The sequence below is a fragment of the Erpetoichthys calabaricus genome, chromosome 12 (genome assembly GCF_900747795.2).
Source record: "Erpetoichthys calabaricus chromosome 12, fErpCal1.3, whole genome shotgun sequence".
NCBI lineage: Eukaryota > Metazoa > Chordata > Cladistia > Polypteriformes > Polypteridae > Erpetoichthys > Erpetoichthys calabaricus.
Window position 1 is genome coordinate 3,558,358 of NC_041405.2, and position 20,891 is coordinate 3,579,248.

Sequence of the window (20,891 nt, forward strand, 5' to 3'; positions counted from 1 at the left end):
ACCACACCAGGGGCCGGAAATAAAAGACAAAGAATAGATGACAAGAATTCAAAAACATTGGCATGATACCCATGCAGAGCAGGTTAGAGATAATGGAAGTACTAAAATTCGAAAGTCTCAAAAAATAATAGTAAAGATCGCATTGGCACAAAACAAACAGAAATTATTACTTGGTGAACGGAACAGCGAATATATTGTTTGGATTTAAACTTTTAAGTCAGACACTTGTAGATTGTCTAATTTGTGTTGCCATCAGGGAAAAGTAGTGTTTCTTCCCAATGAAGAGGCGTATCCACGAGAATTAACAGATTTGTTGTTTAGTGAAAGTGAAATCCACATGTGCGAGTGGCAGAGTCGGGGTGGTACCCAGCCAGGATGCCCAGGAGGACCAGAGGAGGGCTTATGCCTCCTCCACACCATGAGGGGGTGACCACCCTGGTGGCTTTGGGGACCATGGGAATGGAGCTTAGACGCTAAACCCTATAGGGGCCCGTGGTCACCGCCAGGGGGCTCCCCAATATCTGTGGAGCACTGGCCCTCAGCACTTCTGCCACACCTGGAAAAGGGGCTGCCTCCCTCCATTCAATGGCTGGAGTCAGGAGGAAGCAAGATGGAGCATGGGAGGAGAGGAGTGGAGGCGGACCAGAGAAAGAGAGGCATTGTGAAAGGCTTGGACTTTTGGGGGAGTATTGGGGTTGTGTGCTGTCACTTTTTAAATATGGATTGTGTAAATAAGCGTGTGTTGGGTGAATCATCGGTGTCCGCCTCTCTGTGTCCGGGCCAGATTCCACAATATATTTATATATATAAAATCCAGTGTCTGTCTGTCTGTCTGTCTGTCTGCCTGTCTGTTTTTCATGAAAGAACTACTTAACGGATTTAGATCAGGTTTTTTTTCTATAATTTGCTTGAACATTCCGGTTGATTTTTGAACTTCTCTCATTGCGGTAAGTATCATAGTTCACTTTCAGGAGTGATATATTTGTGCTAATCTGAGGCAGAGCCTGCAGGCTGAGGGGTGGAGGAAGTGCGACGTCAGGAGCGGAGAGCCAGGCGGGACCCCCCTTACTGTCCTGTTTCACTACTATGCGGTAGGAGCCACAAGGGGTGGTTAGTATATGAATAAATAAATACTCTCTATATATAAAATCCTAAGCCTAAAAGTGCAACGATTTTATGTCACCTTTTTGTCACGGTTTAAAACCTACACATATATGTTTGGTATCATTCTTTTCAGAATTTATCAAACTTTAATGTGAGGTTAGATTTTCAGATCCTTATTCCATTTTTAAATTATAAACTAAAAAATATCAAGAACTCGCGTCACGCAAAACGAGACTTTGTGCAACGAGATTTAACCAGGCCTGGGGCCGGAAATAAAAGACAAAGAGTAGGACAGCTGCTGTACAGGCTTGAAGCACCGCACGAGACACACATTATGCGTCATGGAAGCAGCTGATCGAGCAAAGAGGAGGTAAAAGAAACCAAAACTGTATTTGTTTCCCATTGTATCAGCGTTTAAGAGGGGGTTTCGGAGGAGCGACTGCATCTCCTTGGGGTGCGCTCAGCCCCCCTTCTTCACAACGCAAGCGGCAAACTGGCCGCAACTGGGATGCCAAAGGTGCCAGGAGGGCTTGCCCCCCTAGTATATCTATTAATCACACACATACATACATACATATAGTCAGTGACCAATCGGACAGGTAACTGTGGGCACTTCCTACACAGGAGAGGGTTTGCTCTCCCCCTCTCCCTCCATTTGTCTCCCTGCTACTGTCGCTCCTGCCTCATGTGTACCCAGGTCAAGAATCCACTCGCATAGGAATTTGTTCAGAATGACGGCCATCTCTCACACTCATCCTCCCTGAGATAGCAAAGGGCAGGACTTGAAATCTGTGAGCCTTAGGATAACAAAAGAGCCCTTGTTTAGTTCCTCTGTCTGAAAGAACTCCTCCCAGTGAAGCGACCTCTCACTACAAGGGAGCCTGTTATGTAGAACTCGCTCTCTCTTTCCATTACGAAATTGTCTCAAAGGCAATGCCAAAAAGGGAGGGAACTGCCATACTCCTGGCTAAAAAAGAAGGCTAAACATCCAAAATGTAACTAAATTTAAGGAAGAGGAAAAGAGAGAAAGAAAAAACATTACTAGTTTCAAAAATAGCGGGATTTTAAAAACAAGCTTCACAAAATTAGAGTCGAAACCACAAATCTAATTTTAAAAACTCTAAAACAAGAAAAAAAAAGAACAAAATTCAACAGATTGAAACAAAAAGATGATGAGGGTAAGGGCACAAGATGGGTGGGTCGGCATATAAAATGATTCGATTGCCTCGGCAGCGGGCCCATCTGAAGTGGGAGCCCCGGTATACTGGATAGGCGCTGGCAGAGCAACTGGGAATCACAGATTAGTTAAGGGTCTCATCCTACCACCGCCAAAAGCACTTTGACATCAGCTCCAATGATTGTGCTTAATTTCTTGTTTTGTATTTTTTGATTATCTCTTTTAGGTTAACTTCTATCAAATTCATTGTCTGGTGTAAGGGAGACTGGCACAGTAAGAATTTCATTGCATGGTGTGAACCACAGGGTTATTTTTACTGTGCATATGACAACAGACTTCTCGAATCTCTTGAACTAAAGTTGTAAGCGGGATAAACACACAATTATGTAAACATTAATAAAGGAAGATAAAATAAGTGAAAGAAAGAGCACAGGACCTGCTCTGAGGCTAGGGGTCTGCACTATCAATCGGAAGGTCGCCGGTTCGAATCCCGTAAATGCCAATAGGGACTCTGCTCTGTTGGGCCCTTAATCTGCAATTGCTGAGCGCTTTGAGTAGTGAGAAAAGCGCTATATATAAATATAAAGAATTATTATTATTAAAATCCAGAGGCAAGACCAATAAAAAAACTGTGACACCACCACACACCATACACGCGACTCAGTGAACTCAAGATGAGACATTTACGGCAAAATTTGTGGCTTGCAGTGTGAAGTTAAAAATCTAAGTGGGGAAATGAAATTAAAATGTCAAAAGGAGAGAAGCCCATCATTCAGCCTGCAGTGGGCCGCACTCCCACTCTGCACCTCATCCTGCAAGACATACGGGAGACCCAAGAACACGTAGACGTTTCCTTAACCGACGCAGAATGACAGAATACACAAACGTTATGGACTCTTGGATGTGTCCGAGGATTATTGGGAGAGGGAAGGAGCCAGGAAATGATTAACGCTGAAGACAACGCCGTCAAAGGCGGGCAAAACTCAAAGTCCAAAAAAGTGCAAACAAAACTGGCAACACGGGAAGGAAAGGACTGAGCTCAAAAGATGATAACTAGAAGTCGAGAAAGTCCATCAAAACAATCCTACATGAGATCAAGCTAAACTGCACACTAAGACAGAAGTAAAACATTGTTCATTTAGTGAGGGATAAGAAACAAGGGGCTCATAGCCATATTTATAGTGTCACCTCACTAGAAAGGGACAAACCCGACCGTCACGGTCACATGAATTATGAAAACGAGACTGAAACCAAATTTCACTTTGTCAGTTCTTACTTGCTTTAAAAATAAAGAACAAGAATCAATTTCTAAAGCTTTGTAACCCTAAATGAAGCAAAAACCTACGAACAATTATATCATAGCTAGTGATGCACGGAACAGATAAGTTTTAACTTGCATGCGCCTTTGTGAAATTGACCCTAAAATTCATTTTGCAGCCAGTTTTGCAAATTATGAGACGTGAACCTCACTAAGGAGTTTTTTTTTCAAGTTTTTATTTTTCTTTGGGAAGTACAGTACTGTGCAAAAGTTTTAGGCAGGTGTGAAAAAATGCTGCAAACAAAGAAAGCTGTCAAAAATGGAAGTGTTAATCATTTATTTTCATCAAATCAACAAAACACAGTGAATGAACAAAAGAGAAATCGAAATCAAATCAATATTTGGTGTGACCACCCTGTGCCTTCAAAACAGCATCAATTCTTCTAGGTACACTTGCACACAGTTTTTGAAGGAACTCGGCTGGTAGGTTGTTCCAAACATCTTGGAGAACTAACCCCAGATCTTCTGTGGATGTAGGCTTCCTCACATCCTTCTGTCTCTTCATGTAATCCCAGACACACTCGATGATGTTGAGATCAGGGCTCTGTGGGGGCCATACCATCACTTCCAGGACTTCTTTTTCTTCTTTACCCTGAAGATAGTTCTTTATGACTTTGGCTGTATGTTTGGGGTCGTTGTCCTGCTGCAGAATAAATTTGGGGCCAATCATATGCCTCCCTGATGGTATTGCATGATGGACAAGTATCTGCCTGTATTTCTCAGCGTTGAGAACACCATTAATCCTGACCAAATCTCCAACTCCGTTTGCAGAAATGCAGCCCCAAATGTTCAAGGAACCTCCACCATGCTTCACTGTTCTCTGCAGACACTCATTATTGTACCGCTCTCCAGCCCTTCGACGAACAAACTGCCTTCTGATACAGCCAAATATTTCAAATTTTGACTCGTCAGTCCAGAGCACCTGCTGCCATTTTCTGCACCCCAGCTCCTATGTTTTCATGCATACTTGAGTCGCTTGGCCTTGTTTCCACGTTGGAGGTATGGCTTTTTGGCTGCAACTCTTCCATGAAGACCACTTCTGGCCAGACTTCTCCGGACAGTAGATGGGTGTACCTGGGTCCCACTGGTTTCTGCCAGTTCTGAGCTGATGGCACTGCTGGACATCTTCCGATTTCGAAGGGTAATAAGCTTGATGCGTCTTTCATCTGCTGCACTAAGTTTCCTTGGCCGACCACTGCGTCTACGATCCTCAACGTTGCCCGTTTCTTTGTGCTTCGTCAAAAGAGCTTGAACAGCACATCTTGAAACCCCAGTCTGCTTTGAGATCTTTGTCTGGGAGAGACCTTGCTGATGCAGTAGAACTACCTTGTGTCTTGTTGCTGTGCTCAATCGCGCCATGACATGAAACTGTCTTCCACAACCTCACCTTGGTAGCAGAGTTTGGCTGTTCCTCACCCAGTTTGAAGCTGCTTCTGTTTCAGTTAATGACTGTGTTTCAACTTACGTGTGACATTGGTGATCATTAGCACCTGTTTGGTAGAATTGGTTGATCAGGCACCTGACTAGAATCCGACAAAATCCCTGACTGTGTGCAAGTGGACCTATAAGAATTGATGCTGGTTTGAAGGCAAAAGGTAGGAACAACAAATATTGATTTGATTTAGATTTCTCTTTTGTTCGCTCACTTTGCATTTTGTAAATTGATAACAATAAACAATCATTATTTATATTTCTGAAAGAATTCTTTGTTTACAGCATTTTTTCACACCTGCCTAAAACGTTTGCCCAGTACTGTAAATTAAATGTTTTTTTACCTCCTTAAGACTCGTTCACCCTTTTGCGTTTACCTCGGTTCTTTTCGGTAGCCACAATTCGTGCCTCACCGGTAAAATGAATTCCGTTTACGCCTCTCGTTCACATCACCGTAGAGGACCGCAGTATGTGTCATGAAGAAATTTAATATGCAGTCCATTTTCTACAAAAAGGCGTACCGAACGCACCATTGTGCACATTACGGCGTTTACTCCACGCTCCCATGGGTTCTTTTTCACTGCAGACACATGGAGACTTATTTCCAGAATATTCTTCCAGGTGGCGCAGTGGGTAGCACTGCTGCCTCGCAGTAAGGAGACCTGGGTGTTCGCTTCCCGGGTCCGGGTCCGGGAAAGGGGAGGTTTGTTCGATTTTGGATGTTTGTATTGGATTTTTCATTTGATATATTCATTATTCATTTGTTTGCTTCGTGTCTCTGCCTGCGAGTGTGTGTGGGTCAGGCTAAGGCTGGCACCCAGGTGACACAGCTGGCACTGCTCCTGGAATCCCCACTGAAAAAACAAATAAATCACCATCCTATTGACAGTGTGCATCTTAGCAGCACAAAGTGGTTTGAGCGTGACACACTTCTCAGCCCACCGCAACTGACTAGCAATATTAACGATAGTCACCCACTGGTGGCGGCCCAGGATTCAGTGTTTGATTACCACTGCCTGATACTGGCTAATGGAAGTGGACCGAGGCCACAGTGGAGGTGGAAACCAAGTCACAGTGACCAGGACACTTTAGGACAACCTCTGTAGCGGTAAGTGACATGTGGCTTTGCTTGTCACGGCACTGCTTGTTCAGTCCTTCACATGAAGGCTTCACTGGTTGACATGCTAAAAGTGTGCCACTCGTCACTACACTATGACATTCTTATAGGTAGCATGACACACAAACTAGCAGATCAATGGTGGACTGGCAGCCTCATCACTTGGTGCCCACTAGTGGTGTCTCCTTATTGGAAAGCACGGCAAAAAACTCACATGTACAAAATCCAGACCCTTCCAGATGTTGGTTTGTCCCAGTTTGACCGGTACCTTCACTGTTAGATTGACAGGCACCTGCCTTTGTCCAAGATTGCCCACCTGCAGAGCACCAAGGAAAACAAGAACAATAAAAGTGTTAGCGGAACACGGCAGACTTAATGTACCGGAGGATGACTTTGAGATGGCTGCTTCAGCCTACAGTACCTCATAGTGGTGCTCCACAGCACGCTGCATGTCCTCCCGTGCTAACGAGAAGTTGACGTATTTTGTCGAATCTTCAGGCCTTTGGAGGAACAAAAAAAAATAAAAAGAAGAATTTAAAGGGGGCAAGAAATCATGTGGTGCCCCTAACCTAACTTTAACTGACTGACAGCGCAGTTTAGATAGATAGATAGATCTTTATTGTCATTGTCACTTTTACTCACAGCCTCACACTGTAACATTTAATGAAAAGTGTGCCCTTGAAGTATTAAATGTATATACTGTGCCCACCAGGGGGCATTGCAGCACCCCATACTCCTCACACAACCACCATAATAAGTCCCGGTTCAACAATAAAGGTTTATTTCCACAAAAGGCTTTGACAGGGTATAAACACAACTTGACTCTTCTCCTTCCCCTTTTCTCTGCCCTTCCTCTTCTCCAGGTGGGCTTTGTCCTTTTATCACACAACTCCAACTTGTCTGTGGTAAAAGAAGCCGCTCTGCCTCATCAAGGCCTGTGGGTACATCCGGGGCAAGGGCATGGGTTGCAGGAAGCACTTCTGGGGCATATGGAAGTCTAAATGCCTGCAGCACCCCCTGTAGGCCCCCACGGACCTCAACAAGGCTGCCCTGTGGAACCAATGATCCCAGTAAGCCAAATAAAATTCTACCTACTCTAATGCCTTGTGGGTGTCTGTATGGGTAGCATTGCCCAGGGATGCTGCCACCTAGCATGTGACCCCGACAGGTTGTCTCCCCCTGTCCTTTCATCACACTGGAATCTCGGCTGGGTAGTGATTCTCAGTTCATTCTTGCCAAGGTGACAGCGTACTCCCTTCTGTATTGGCATCTTCGGCCAAGCTGGGTAAAATGGAGAATGCCCTGCCATTCTTCCTGCCCAGTAGCCATCTGGTCTTGGAAAGGAAAGGAACTGCCAGCCCCTGCATGCCATCCATTACAATATAATAAAGGACAGACTGGCATCTGGCATCTCAGTCGGGATGGACCGTGCTGCTCTTGCCTGGCCAGGAGGCCATTATAAAGTGGCAAAATACCAGGATGTGGACATGGAAGGGTGCCACAGCAGCAACTACACCAGGGCTGGCATCCCAGAAGCCACACCGGGACACAGTGTTTGGAATTTGGGAGGCCGGAAGGACAGGACACCAATTGGCTGCCTGCTACAAGCAGAGCTTCCCCTCATACACTGGGTGGCAGCGTCCCATCTGGCAAGCCGCAGTATGAGACTTGTGGCCCCATGGGGCTGCCCTGTCAGGTTCTGTGGGGTCCACCAGAGTGAGCCATCAGATATTAACAGTAAAAGGGCCATTGTGGTCCTGCCTGACACCAAAGTGCTCTCCGGAGGCAACAGATGGCGTGCCAAAAGTACTCCTGGATGAGAAATTAAAAGAGAGCCCCCCACCCCCCTTTGTCCCAGGGAATAGGTGCTGGGAGACAATCAACTGGGAGGAGTGGAGGAGAACGCAAAGAAAAAGAAATGTTCTGTTTGTGCTGGGCATTTGGAAAAAGAAGCCTACAAAAGGTACATTGTGTGTGTAAATGAAAAACCTTTTAGTAACTGAGGACCAAGTCGGAGGTACAGTAGTTGTGTCTGCAGTTTGGGGCTCAGTGGCGCCCCCTTACTGGCCACAATATATATACACAACTTTGTAACCCTGATAGACGTACGCACATAAAGAGGGTTATGGAAAGGGTAAAAGAAATTTTGGCAATTGCCAGCTTCTCCTTCAAGTCCTAGATTGAGAAATGATCAGAGGAAAGCTTGAGCTGCAGTAGCTTACCGAATTCTCTAGATGGCAGCACAGTCACAAAATCAAAGTTGGCTTTGGGCGCACAAAGAGACTTTACGATGTGCCTGAGGCCGAGCTCCGTTAGCCATGCGTCACAGGGACACTGCAGAAGCCCATGTTTGGGGACTTACTTGTTTCTTACGAGGATGTTGACAGCAAATTTCACGGGAATCTCTTTGGAGAAGCGGCTCTCATTTGTGATTCTCTCCTTGTTGCTGCTGCAGGTCGGAAGAAATAAAGCACAGAATCAGAGACAGCATACAGCACTTAGCAGATGTGTGTGTCTGTGTGTATAAATGTTTATCTAAACATACACATGCACCACATACACTATATATATCATGCATGAGACACAGTTAAAAGGAAGAGGGGACTTCAAATTTAGATGCATATTTTGAGCAGCACAGCTCACGTCATAAGCAGGGCTGTGCAAACTGTAGACATAAAAGCTAGAAAAGGAATTAGAAAGAGATCAGCTATATGTACAGTCACTGAGGAAATGGATTAGGACCACTTATACTAAAAAGGGGCAAGGCCTCCTTTTGCTCTCAAAACAGCCTCAGTTCATGCTGGCATAGAACCCACAAAGTTGAGATTCTGGTCCATGTCGACAGGATTTCATCACACGGTTTCCGCTGCCAATCTCCCATCCCGCCACGTCACACATTGGATTCAGATCCAGTGACTGGGAAGACCACCCAACTCCTGGTCACGTTCACGCAACCCGTTGTTCTTTGTGTCCCAGTGCATCGTCATACTGGACGTGGTCATTAGAAGTCGGGTCAATTCGTGGCCATGAAGGAGATGCCCACAATACTCGGAATAGTCCGAGGCATTCAGGGGATGGTTGATGGGGTAATAACGGCCCACATTGTGCCAAGTAAAAATTCCTCATACCATTACATGCCACAGGCTGGATTGTTGACCCAAGACAAGTTGGGTGCATGAATTCCTGATGCTGGTGCCAAATTCTGACCATACCATCCGTGTGCCTCAGCAGAACATTGAGATTTGGCAGACCAGGCTGCATTATCCCAGTCTTTAGGGGTCCCAGTTTTTGAAATGCTTTTCTGCTCACCCGAAATTGAAGCTTCCATGTTTAGCGTACCACTAATCTCATGTCTCTAGAAGTCTGATTTATTGAAGATGCACCTCAATTTACATGTGTGTCTTAATTTTGGGTCCTTTTTGTTTCAGGGATCTGAGCGACTATTCAGTTGCAGTGTTCATATTCAGCCTACATACAGTAACGGATGAGTCCCGCTTCTTGGTGCCCAGGACAGATTCGACTTCAGCCTCCTATCCATCCACTGAGTGCACTACTACAACTAAACTGGTCTCTAGATGTCAATCTCCATCATGAATCCCCAAAAACTCCTCAGCTCCCATGTACCCACCAGACGCCCAGCATTGCCATGCCCTCCATTAAATTAGCACCCTTCTCGTACAGCCTCAACTACAGCCCTTCAGACACGGAGTGAGAGGTTACCTGAGTGCAGTGGCAGAAATGTTCACCCTGGGATCAAACTCGCTGTTTCCATCGACATCAAAAGTGGCCACAAATACAGCCTGAGGAGGAGACAAAGACATGAGAGCAGGAAAATGCAGCAGGCCACCATAGTGTGGGTAAGAAAAGACAAGACAACCGCAGAATATTCACCCATGGGCAGGGTCTTGTCTGTTTTAGATGAACTTGCAGATTACTGCCTGTGTAAATCATCTAAAAAACACTGAATATCATAAAGATGGAAGCTGCATGGTGGTGCCGGCTCACAGAGACAGTGTCCTGTTGACCATGTAGAGCTTTCATTTTCTCTCTACATCTGCATGGGATGGGTGGTCTTTCCGGGACTTTGGTTTTCCTCCAACATCTGAATACACCCGACACTGTGTGTGTGTGACCTCTGTAACAGATGGGTGACCCATTCTGGACGGATTCCTATCCAATGGAGTCAAGCCCCCTGTGACAATGAACTGGATTTTAGAATGTTGCATGGCGTTACATAATAGGAGTAACCCAAGGCTTACAGATTGTCATACACATGTGCATGGGAGGCAACTAGAAGGACCAAAAGAAGGTAATTCCATGCCAGGCCAGGGGTTGGCGGGGTGCTGTAAACCTCTCTCTTTTATCTCTGCAGACCAGACACAGGAAACTCTGCCTGATTCAGATGACCTCACGTCCGGTTCTGGCCGCAAGAGGATGGGACTTCCGGTTCTGGGGTTCCCCAATGATGTGACTTCTGGTTCTTGTGGTGTGAGGTGGGGAGTTGGCTGGTCAGGGGCCCAAAGACTGCACTTCCGGTTCCGGGCCCAATGAACGATGACGTCACTTCTGCCGACCTGCCTTAAAAGTAAGGCAACTTCCCACTTTGATTTCAGTTCTGTTTTGGAGTCATCCTGTACACTTCTGGGTTACCAAAATCTCAGTTCTTGCAGCGTGTCAAGGTCTATTTATTTTACAAGATACAAACCCGTGAAATATATTTTTTCAAAAAAATCAGTGAGCAACCAAGCATACCGGAGGACTTAAGGATACGTCTTACTGCCACAGGCCCAGGGAGTTTTGAGCAGAGGAGTCCATGTGGGGACTTCATCCGGGTCTTCCGGATTCTCAAAAAAGTTATTTATTGGTGAAGCAGATACAGCAGAATTCTTTCATCTTAAGGGCAAATTGCATACTTGGTGACACGTCACAAAAAAACTGAATGCCAAGCAGGGAGCAGCCCTGGCCAGAGGTGCCAGTCCCTAGCAGTGCCACACATGAGCCAATGTGGCATTGCCAATCAGCATAACCAGCGTCTCTTTTCGAATGTTGGAGGAAAACCCACGCAGAAAACAAAAGAGAACGTGCAGACTCCACGTGGACGACATTCAGGCACAGACTTTAAAGTCGGGACGCTTGGTGCGCCATAATGCAAAAACGAACATTACAATAATCCTGTTATGAAAGGAAAATATGTAAATGATATGAACAAAAAATACAATCAGTGAATACAGTAGCCCTCCAGGTGTATCCACCTGCCACAACTAACAATTTTCTGTCCGTGCAGAAGTTTGCTGTCCCACCCCAGACCCTGTGATGTTCAGTGACGTGCGGTGAGGTTCATGGCTGGTGACTCCTTCAGAGTGAGATTCACAAATCTATGAACCCCAAAGAGTCGCTTATTGACTATTCAGTTGTCAGCCGGCCTGCACATGGACTACTGGTGATGTTTCATATCTCGTCATCATTCTTTACACACACATAGACAGGTAAGGCGCATATATGGCTAAGAAATGATGACGAGAGAGCAGAGAGAGCGCATTTGCTCCTCACCCTCCGTGTGTTCTCAATTTGCCGTTGCGATTCCACAATTCAAACTCATTCAATACAAATGAAAGTATAGAGTGGTGCACAAAAAAGAGGTTCGGTTGTCTCGTCGCTGCCGCACCTCACGTTTCTCCCGTGTATTTGAACAGGTAATGTGCAAATTCAGCGATTTTGACTATAAAAATGATCACAATTATTGGAATCATAAGAAAACAACTTTATAGCACAGACCAGTGGACACGTTTATTTTATGTTATCATTATTAGTATTTTGACTTTTCATGATGGTGACCGCACGTCCCTGTTGATGTTTCATCAAACGGTCCCATCAAAGCCGCTCGCCCCTTTCTAATCGAGTGTTTTAAATTCGCCTGATCAGTCGCATTCTTGAAATTCACCAACTTCACTGTTTTTCGCCTTCTGAGGTGCTGCCGATTTGCCGTTGAGAGCTGAAAAGTTAAGCATTCTAGGTGGTCTAGTGGCTATGCTGGTGGGCTGTGAAGCAGGAGGTTGTCGCTTGAGTCCTCCCCGTCACTCAGTGTATGGTCCTGTCAGCCATGTGGTTATGTCAATGTGCCGGTAAAGTGTATTTTTAAGATGTCCTCATCCCACTCCCTCTGGGTATCACCCTCGGGACAAGCCGGTTACCTTGGAAAGAGAGCGGAAGATGGGCTTGTTGATGGCGCAAGTGCTCAATCGAAACAGATCCTCATCTTTGCTTGGGGCCGAGTCGCAGCGGATGGTCATTCTGCTGTTCGTCTGGTGAATAAGAAAGAAAAATAAAACACAGAAGGCTCAATTAAAAGGTTTAATACCCGCATAGCCACAAAGGTATGGAGGAGTCGTAGAGAGACGTCTCACCTGCAGAAGCGTGATACGCCGGTAGGAGAGGCCACGGGGGTACAGGAAAGCGACCTCAGTGTTGTAGGAGTCTTCATGGTCATTCTGAATGGAGACGGTCAGGTTGAGGACTGTGGATATGCCCACCCCGATGTAGGAGGCCCTGTTTGGGAAGGAGCGTCAGTTAATGGGGACTTCCTTCCACTTCCTCGAGACGCATCAAGATGCGGACTTCCTTTTCAGGATAGTTAGATTTGTACAAAAGATAACAGCAGCATGACGCACAAGCTGGTCTAACCTGATGCCAGCAGAGGTCTGTGGCACCGTAAGCCAAGTCATCACCTCGGCCTGAACACAGCCTGGCGTCGGCACAGGTAAGCAGCGGTGGGACCCCCCAAGCAGATACGAGGCGGTGGAATTCCTGTGTGTGATTTCCTAAATTCTCCAGTTAAGCTCTTAGATTTAGTAGAAGAGGGAAGCTGCTGGCAGTTAAAAGCGTTTTAGGAGCTCAAAGGAAGGAACAAAAAGAATTGTACCCCGAGAAGTTGAAGGAGAGCCGCAGAAAGTCTTTACACTCTTTGTCCTCGCCGCAGTTTTGCTCAAAGTTCAGCTGAAAGAGAAAGACGTTCCTTACACTCGGTAGTTACTTCAGCGGTCATTGGGGGGCATCACGTCACTGGCTCAGGTGCCCAGATGACCTTCACATCTTGCTTTGTGACATGTTAGCAGCTTAACTAAACACAAAACCCACTGTGAAGAGGGGCATAGCGCCATTTATAATGGAAACGGCAGCAGTTTAGTGCAGGCTGATGAGGACGAGTGCAGTGAAACTCTTACTTGAGTGGCAAATCCACCCGTCGTCGTATTTTATTACATCAGTCCTGTGATATCTCTAATATTTAAAATTAGATATCCATGTATCTGTTTTTACTTCAGAGCCTTCCTCTACTTGTCTTGTATAACACCTGCCCCATGTCTCTATTGTATAGTGCCTTTCAGGTCTATGTATTGACTGTATAGTGCCTTTCACTATCTATCTATGATATAGTGATTTTCATATCTCTCCCCCCCTCTCTCGCTCATAGAGCACCTTTGACTATCTATGGTGTTTATTATTGGCTTTTAATTGGCTGGACTGGGCTCTGTATTTTCAGCATATCAATAAAAATGTAATCATAATAATGAAGAAATCAATTATATAGCGCCTTTAATCTGTCCATCTAAACCAAATGCAATCTATCAGCTATATAGTGCCGTTTACTACCTACCTATTTATAGTACATATGTAGTCTATGAGTGATCCTGCCGACTATACCAAATGCTGTCAAATACTCTTCACATAACCCTCTCTATTTGTGTAATCCTACCTACTATACTAAATATTTTGCATCTATTAAATAGCCTTTCATATCTATTGGTCTATTATATGGTTTCTGTCATACATGCAGTATGTATTGTATAGTGCCTTTACTATCTATCTCTAATATTGTGCTTTTCAAGATTTGTTAATTATATTGTGCCTTTCATCTGTCTAAGTACTTGCATGTCTTATCACCATTTAACATTTTGAGCTGTGATCAGCGAGTAAAACGAGTTAAACATGGACTGATCCGTTTTAAATTTAATTTAGTGTAATTCTTACTTGCATGTCTACTTAACCGATTGCCACTGTCCCGTGCCATGATCGACTCGCTGAACCAGTCAGACCTTGAAACCTCTGGAATCTTTCCTACCCAAGATCTTCTTAATCCAGAGCTACTGTACCTTCACTGTTTCAGATTCAATTGGAGCTCAGGGAGGTCACGCGACCTGCTCTTGGTCCCATTGTGTCAGCAGTGGGATTTGAACCCACAACCTCCGGGTCAGGTGTGCGGTAAGCTTAAGCAGGTATCATGTGATCGGCCTCCCCTCTCATTGTGGTGCGAGTCGTACATGGAGGTCAGACTGAAGAATGATGGAGGCTCTCAAAGATCAGGGGCTTAAGTCCCTGAATAGCCCCCACCCCCTTCCCTCAGGAAAACTACTGCTCAAGGTTTGAAGTCCAAAGCCTAAATATTTGAACTGGTATAAAGTATTTGTTTATGAAGTAACTTGAAAAACCTCGGGGATGCTGTCAGCCACCTTTCGATGTTGCAACTAACCTCTGTAAGCACAGCGATCAGTTAAGAAAATCTCAGCTGTGCCTTCTCCCTCATTGATGAGGAGGAGGAGGAAGAGGTTAGGAGTAGTACTGATGCAGCGCATTGCCACCCCCACAACATCACAAACCGCCTCAGGGTCGCAGATTAGGACCCGAGTGCAGCCATGCGACGCGTGATAAGTCAGCACCACACAAGTTCAGATGGTGTGGAACCAGTGTGATGTTTTTTATGGTGGCCGGGGTGCCAATTCCGCCACCAGCCCCCAGGTTTTTCCCTGCAGGTTGGAGGGCCTACAAGCAGGGCTGGATGCAGATTAACCTCATACCCGGGACAGAGCAATTGCAGGCTAAGGGTCTCGCTCAAAGGCCCAAAGGAGTAGAGTCACCTCTGACCTCTGTATCCATAGCAGTAAACCTTGGCCATTTCTGTCTCTCGCATATTTCAGATTGAGAGGAGGAGATTCCTGTGCCATTCTCACTTGGGACATTCCTGTCACTTCATTTTTCTCCATCGTTTTGTGTTTTCTGATTTAACAAGAGGACTGTGTGAAGGTACCTGAACCCCCTTGCCTTGTGCTCCCCCATTGACATTTGTCTGTTGCTGAGCTCCTTTCCCTTCTGTCCATCTACAGTACATCCAGAAAGTATTCACAGCACATCACTTTTTCCACATTTTGTTCTGTTACAGCCTTATTCCAAAATGGATTAAATTCATTTTTTTCCTCAGAATTCTACACACAACACCCCATAATGACAACGTGAAAAAAGTTTACTTGAGGTTTTTGCAAATTTATTAAAAATAAAAAAATTGAGAAATCCCATGTCCATAAGTATTCACAGCCTTTGCTCAATACTTTGTCGATGCCCCTTTGGCAGCAATTCCAGCCTCAAGTCTTGTTGAATATGATGCCACAAGCTTGGCACACCTATCCTTGGCCAGTTTGGCCCATTCCTCTTTGCAGCACCTCTCAAGCTCTGTCAGGTTGGATGGGAAGCGTCGGTGCACAGCCATTTTAAGATCTCTCCAGAGATGTTCAATCAGATTCAAGTCTGGGCTCTGGCTGGGCCACTCAAGGACATTCACAGAGTTGTCCTGAAGCCACTCCTTTGATATCTTGGCTGTGTGCTTAGGGACATTGTCCTGCTGAAAGATGAACCGTCACCCAAGTCTGAGGTCAAGAGCGCTCTGGAGCAGGTTTTCATCCAGGATGTCTCTGTACATTGCTGCAGTCATCTTTCCCTTTATCCTGACTAGTCTCCCAGTCCCCACAGCATGATGCTGCCACCACCATGCTTCACTGTAGGGATGGTATTGGCCTGGTGATGAGCGGTGCCTGGTTTCTTCCAAACGTGACGCCTGGCATTCACACCAAAGAGTTCAATCTTTGTCTCATCAGACCAGAGAATTTTCTTTCTCATGGTCTGAGAGTTCCTTCAGGTGCCTTTTGGCAAACTCCAGTTGGGCTGCCATGTGCCTTTTACTAAGGAGTGGCTTCCATCTGGCCACTCTACCATACAGGCCTGATTGGTGGATTGCTGCAGAGATGGTTGTCCTTCTGGAAGGTTCTCCTCTCTCCACAGAGGACCTCTGGAGCTCTGACAGAGTGACCATCGGGTTCTTGGTCACCTCCCTGACTAAGGCCCTTCTCCCCCGATCGCTCAGTTTAGATGGCTGGCCAGCTCTAGGAAGAGTCCTGGTGGTTTCGAACTTCTTCCACTTACAGATGATGGAGGCCACTGTGCTCATTGGGACCTTCAAAGCAGCAGAAATGTTTCTGTAACCTTCCCCAGATTTGTACCTCGAGACAATCCTGTCTCGGAGGTCTACAGACAATTCCTTTGACTTCATGCTTGGTTTGTGCTCTGACATGAACTGTCAACTGTGGGACCTTCTATAGACAGGTGTGTGCCTTTCCAAATCATGTCCAGTCAACTGAATTTACCACAGGTGGACTCCAATGAAGCTGCAGAAACATCTCAAGGATGATCAGGGGAAACAAGAGGCACCTGAGCTCAATTTGGAGCTTCATGGCAAAGGCTGTGAATACTTATGGACATGGGATTTGTCAATTTTTTTATTTTTAATAAAATTTGCAAAAATCTCAAGTAAACTTTTTTCACGTTGTCATTATGGGGTGTTGTGTGCAGAATTCTGAGGAAAAAAATGAATTTAATCCATTTTGGAATAAGGCTGTAACATAACAAAATGTGGAAAAAGTGAGGCGCTGGGAATACTTTCTGGATGCACTGTATCTACTCTGCGAGGCCTTTTGAACATTCCTGTCACTTCAGTTCTCCTTACATTTTGTTTCATATTCCCTCACTTGTTCTATAATGAAGATGCAGAGCCCATAACGATGGAGGACTGGTACTCCTCCCTGTGCCTCCTCTGAAGTAATTTATGCCAGTCTTACCTCAGCAGTATCACTGGTTGGATTCTCTTGATCCAGAATAGGACTGGAAAATCGGTTATCTGGACTGCGGTCACCGAGAAACATGAACTTCAATTCAACATCCACAGGAGTCAGCGAATCTTCAGGACACATCTGGAACAGACAAGGAGAAGACCAGCTGAGGAAGGGGAAGGGAGGTGGAGCTGGTGCCACTTTCCCAATGTCAGGCTGACAAATTTACAAAATCCCAGCATTTATAGAGGAAAATGAGAAAATATTTTAGAATGTTAGGCCATGACGGATGCTCACCGTTACAGATATTGAATGATCTTGGCATGGGTTTTGTTTAGCTGTGCTCACTACTGCATTTATATGTTGACTTTTGTTAGGAAACTGCGCTCTCGGCCGGGTCCTCTTTGCATCAACGGAGAGCGTGTAGTTAATGCTGGCGGAAAGCTGGCCTGGGAATCAAATAAGGAAACAACAACTTTTAGTTCGTACAAAAGCATACTGAGCATTCTTTACTGTATTTGGCAGAGGAGACATCTTTAAAAAGTGAAACACAGAGGGTATTGTTTAAGGCGGTGGTCCTGAGAGTAAGATGACAGACAGACAGACAGACAGACAGACAGACAGACACAAAGAGAAAAGGTGCTAAATGACAGGCAAAAATACATTGTGACAGACAGACAGATGCACCATGTGACCGGCAGGGTCTGTCTGTCCGTCTCTCTGTCATACAGGGTGGTCCAGATCTAATTCTGCAACTGTTCGACTGACAACCGTCTCCCTGCCATTTTGGAATGCATGGCAGGTGCTGCCATCAATCAGCAACAAAAAGAATTTTAAGTGAAATCTCTCTGTTCAGGGCAGATGCTGTGAATTCTCTATGTAATAAACTTAAGTTACAGCATAATGAAAATTGCATAATTAGATCTGGACCAGCCTATATAGTGCCTTTATTTGTCTGTCTATATGGTCTGACAGACAGAGTGTCTATCTGACAGACAAAGGCGCTATATGACGGACAGATAGATAAGACAGACAAAAGGTGCTGTATGACAGACAGAAATACATTGAGACAGACAGACAGACAAATGCTCTATAAGACAAACACACAGACAATCTGTCTATACGGAATGACAAACAGAGTGTCGGACAGACAAAGGCACTATATGACGAACAGATAGATAAGACACTCAAATGGTGCTATATTAACAGACAGAAACACAAAGGCATTATGTGACAGACAGACAGACATATGCACTCAGCAGACAAATCTGTCTGTCTGTCTGCCTTCTTGCCTGCTGTGGAAGAAAATTTAATACACACAGGCACCCCCCCCCCCCCCCCCCCCCGGAATGCCCCGATTTAAGCAATAAAACACAGGCAGGCAAGCATCAATCGTTATTCTTTAAGTAACATTATTCTTAGAGATAACGAGTGTATTACATATTTGCCACATGCTAGTCACATTGCTACAAAGGAAAAAAATGTCCTCAGCGCTATATTTATAAAATTCATTGATTAGGTCGCTTTTCTTTAAAAGGAATTCATTACAAAATCAGAAAACTTTTAACATGATTGATTACACCTAGTCGCTAACAGGATATGGCAGATTTTGATACCTCAGATGACCACAATTTGATTGATAGTCCTGTTTGTTTGGAATGTACATGACTTTTTGAATGTATGTTTTTCATTTTTATTTTTTGGGAGCTGTGTGAACGCGTAAAAGGAAGGAGAAAAAGAACAATGGCCTATATATTATATATTTATATATATCTTATATATTATAATTTTATATATATATATATATATATCTCAATACAGTGCATCCGGAAAGTATTCCCAGCGCTCCATCACTTTTTCCACATTTTGTTATGTTACAGCCTTATTCCAAAATGGATTAAATTCATTTTTTTCCTCAGAATTCTACACACAACACCCCATAATGACAATGTGAAAAAAGTTGACTTGAGGTTTTTGCAAATTTATTAAAAAATTAAAAAATTGAGAAATCCCATGTCCATAAGTATTCACAGCCTTTGCCATGAAGCTCCAAATTGAGCTCAGGTGCATCCTGTTTCCCCTGATCATCCTTGAGATGTTTCTGCAGCTTCATTGGAGTCCACCTGTGGTAAATTCAGTTGACTGGACATGATTTGGAAAGGCACACACCTGTCTATAGAAGGTCCCACAGTTGACAGTTCATGTCAGAGCACAAACAAAGCATGAAGTCAAAGGAATTGTCTGTAGACCTCCGAGACAGGATTGTCTCCAGGCACAAATCTGGGGAAGGTTACAGAAACATTTCTGCTGCTTTGAAGGTCCCAATGAGCACAGTGGCCTCCATCATCTGTAAGTGGAAGAAGTTCGAAACCACCAGGACTCTTCCTAGAGCTGGCCGGCCATCTAAACTGAGCGATCGGGAGAGAAGGGCCTTAGTCAGGGAGGTGACCAAGAACCCGATGGTCACTCTGTCAGAGCTCCAGAGGTCCTCTGTGGAGAGAGGAGAACCTTCCAGAAGGACAACCATCTCTGCAGCAATCCACCAATCAGGCCTGTATGGTAGAGTGGCCAGATGGAAACCACTTGTTAGCAAAAGGCACATGGCAGCCCACCTGGAGTTTGCCCAAATGCACCTGAAGGAACTCTCAGACCATGAGAAAGAAAATTCTCTGGTCTGATGAGACAAATATTGAACTCTTTGGTGTGAATGCCAGGCGTCACATTTGGAGGAAACCAGGCACCGCTCATCACCAGGCCAATACCATCCCTACAGTGAAGCATGGTGGTGGCAGCATCATACTGTGGGAACTGGGAGACTAGTCAGGATAAAGGGAAAGATGACTGCAGCAATGTACAGAGACATCCTGGATGAAAACCTGCTCCAGAGCGCTCTTGACCTCAGACTGGGGCGACGGTTCATCTTTCAGCAGGACAACGACCCTAAGCACACAGCCAAGATATCAAAGGAGTGGCTTCAGGACAACTCTGTGAATGTCCTTGAGTGCCCCATCCAGAGCCCAGACTTGAATCTGATTGAACATCTCCGGAGAGATCTTAAAATGGCTGTGCAGCGACACTTCCCATCCAACCTGATGGAGCTTGAGAGGTGCTGCAAAGAGGAATGGGCCAAACTGGCCAAGGATAGGTGTGCCAAGCTTGTGGCATCATATTCAAAAAGACTTGAGGCTGGAATTGCTGCCAAAGGGGCATCGACAAAGTACTGAGCAAAGGCTGTGAATACTTATGGACATGGGATTTCTCAGTTTTTTTATTTTTAATAAATTTGCAAAAATCTCAAGTAAACTTTTTTCACGTTGTCATTATGGGGTGTTGTGTGTAGAATTCTGAGGAAAAAAATGAATTTAATCCATTTTGGAATAAGGCTGTAACATAACAAAATGTGGACAAAGTGATGAAGCGCTGGGAATACTTTCTGGATGCACTGTATCCACATACATATAGTCAGTGACCAATCGGACAGGTAACTGTGGGCACTTCCTACACAGGAGAGGATTTGCTCTCCCCCTCTCCCTCCATTTGTCTCCCTGCTACTGTCGCTCCTGCCTCATGTGAACTCAGGTCAAGAATCCACTCGCATAGGAATTTGTTCAGAATGACGGCCATCTCTCACGCTCATCCTCCCTGAGATAGCAAGGGCAGGACTTGAAATCTGTGGGCCTTAGGATAACAAAAGAGCCCTTGTTTAGTTCCTCTGTCTGAAAGAACTCCTCCCAGTGAAGAGACCTCACACTACATGGGAGCCTGTTGTTATGTAGAACTCGCTCTCTCTTTCCATTGCGAAATTGGCTGTAACAT

General features: G+C 45.1%; 1 protein-coding gene across 1 annotated transcript in view; it reads right to left on the minus strand.

Moving 5' to 3' along the window:
* LOC114661721 (integrin alpha-M-like) overlaps positions 1-20,891 on the minus strand; it is a 59,397-nt gene that overhangs the window by 4,269 nt on the left and 34,237 nt on the right. The window contains exons 17-25 of the mRNA XM_028814886.2: positions 17,373-17,524; positions 17,085-17,216; positions 13,067-13,140; positions 12,552-12,693; positions 12,339-12,449; positions 9,868-9,947; positions 8,510-8,596; positions 6,569-6,647; positions 6,362-6,463 (exon numbers count right to left, since the gene is read on the minus strand). Coding sequence (XP_028670719.1) covers positions 6,362-6,463; positions 6,569-6,647; positions 8,510-8,596; positions 9,868-9,947; positions 12,339-12,449; positions 12,552-12,693; positions 13,067-13,140; positions 17,085-17,216; positions 17,373-17,524 — 959 coding nt within the window. The remainder of the gene's footprint in view (positions 1-6,361; positions 6,464-6,568; positions 6,648-8,509; positions 8,597-9,867; positions 9,948-12,338; positions 12,450-12,551; positions 12,694-13,066; positions 13,141-17,084; positions 17,217-17,372; positions 17,525-20,891) is intronic.